The sequence below is a fragment of the Penaeus monodon genome, chromosome 29, assembly GCF_015228065.2.
Source record: "Penaeus monodon isolate SGIC_2016 chromosome 29, NSTDA_Pmon_1, whole genome shotgun sequence".
Taxonomy (NCBI): Eukaryota; Metazoa; Arthropoda; class Malacostraca; order Decapoda; family Penaeidae; genus Penaeus; species Penaeus monodon.
The window spans coordinates 21,137,587-21,139,355 of record NC_051414.1 but is presented as its reverse complement, the minus strand read 5'-3'; the positions used below and the strand labels follow the sequence as shown (position 1 = coordinate 21,139,355).

At 49.4% G+C, this 1,769-nt stretch overlaps 1 protein-coding gene across 1 annotated transcript in view; it reads left to right on the top strand.

Annotated features, from left to right (window-relative positions):
- Positions 1-1,769, top strand: part of LOC119591772 (ras GTPase-activating protein raskol-like) — a gene marked incomplete at its 5' end in the record, with an annotated part of 12,906 nt that overhangs the window by 4,095 nt on the left and 7,042 nt on the right. Inside the window, 2 exon segments of the mRNA XM_037940517.1 lie at positions 1,259-1,481; positions 1,599-1,657. Coding sequence (XP_037796445.1) covers positions 1,259-1,481; positions 1,599-1,657 — 282 coding nt within the window.

The following is a 1,769-nucleotide window of genomic DNA, read 5'->3' as shown; positions in this document are numbered from 1 at the left end:
AACAGCGTGACCTTCAAACTCGGCGAAGCGATTATGCAGGTCACGCGTTATGGCCAGCGGGGAGGATGTTGATTCAGAAAGGTTTCTTGTTAGAATGTTAGTAATAAATATAACGATAATTATCTTTTGTGTTTCTTCCGTTTTTGCTCACATCCGTAAGGGCGCGCGGACGTGACGTTCGCTCGCGGAAAGTACGAGCAGTTAATAACGTAACGCGAGCACCCATTGTCTGCTGTTTTCCTACTGGATTAACCTTATAGGAGGAAGGTTTTTCCCGTAAATAAGGCACGCATTTTTCTTCGATATCTTTAGTTATTTCTTTCGAGAATTAACACTACCGAAGAAGAAACATTTTAGCGGTGACTTTCGGTCGAGTTCATGCGACGCGACCTTTTCCGTTGCATGATAAAGGTAACAGACTTCTCTTGGTTTGACGATTCCTCGCTCATCTTCGTCATTTCGTGTCGCTCGCCTGGTGCCCCTCGACGGCCCAATCCCCCGCGGCGAAGGAAGTGGATCGGCAGCCCTGCGCGTTATTACAGTCATCAGCGGCTGTATTATAAATGAGCCAGGTGCCCCCGGAGCGTGATGGCCCTCGGGCACGTCTGGGCACGAGCTACGGAGTCGTTACACGTAATCGTAATGTCTTTCCGGCGGGACGTGGCCTACCAGGAGGGAAAGTTTTAAATCGGTGGGACCTCTTATGTAGTTCAGGGTGATGGACAGCGTCGGAGCTACATTTCCTGTCCCCGACACACGCGCGCCCTTTGTTCCTCTCGGTTCCGCTAGCCCTTTTCTTGTGCCCAAAGTGGCGGTGCCTTTCAGGATCGCCGTCATCCGCAACGGCTCCTGTAGCATGAAAACTCGACCGGAGGGCGATCTATCTTCGGCTTCTTAATGAGCGGCTGATATGCCGTCGATCGTCGCGCGGCGTCGAGTGTTCCATTTGTTTCCATTGTGAGCCTTGACCTCAACATCCTGTCTTGAATGTCCGGTTGTGGCCGCTGCGTCACTGCCGTTGTTTCCGTGGCCGTCTCAGTTCTCCCTCGGACTGGGAGGAAGGCACACTCAGGTGGTTGGTGAAGATTGTTTTCGAAGTGATACGAGAGGAAATGTGCATTATAATTGGTTATCGTCTCGAGTTTACTATTTGTTGTAATAGAAATTAAAGCTACACGCGACATCGTTGCCTTCTCCAAGCATGGTCCCGAGAAGACGCGCCCTCAAGCCATGAACTCACACTTTTTCCTTTTTGCAGAACTTCTTCAGTAAGAGGTCATTCAAGAGTAACCCCCTGAAGAGGACCAAGTCTGTGACCAAGTTGGAGAGGACCAAGAGAGGAGGCCGAGGAGGGATCAGCGGGATGCTGGACTCGGACCCCCTGAGCCTGGGGCCCTCCAACACGCGGCTCCGGTCCTCCCGCTCTCACGAGTCCCTGCTATCTAGTCACAATATGATGCACACGCTAGACCTGGCAGCTGGTAAGGAAGATTTTTTTTCTTGGTGGAATAATTTCAATTAACCTGATGGTTGTGCTTGAGTACTATTTTGGAGTTTGTTCGATGGATTTGTTTTTATGACTCGTTTCTCTTCTCCAGGTGAGGTGACTATCAGACCCCTACACGCCAGCATTCTTGGTCAGGAGCACTGTTTCCAGGTAAGGCAGTTCGTCACCGATTCATTTATATTATTCCTTCTCTTTTAACTGTTTATACATGGATTATTTAGAATTCAAAGGGTGTGCATTATTATTATTTTGCGTCTTTGCA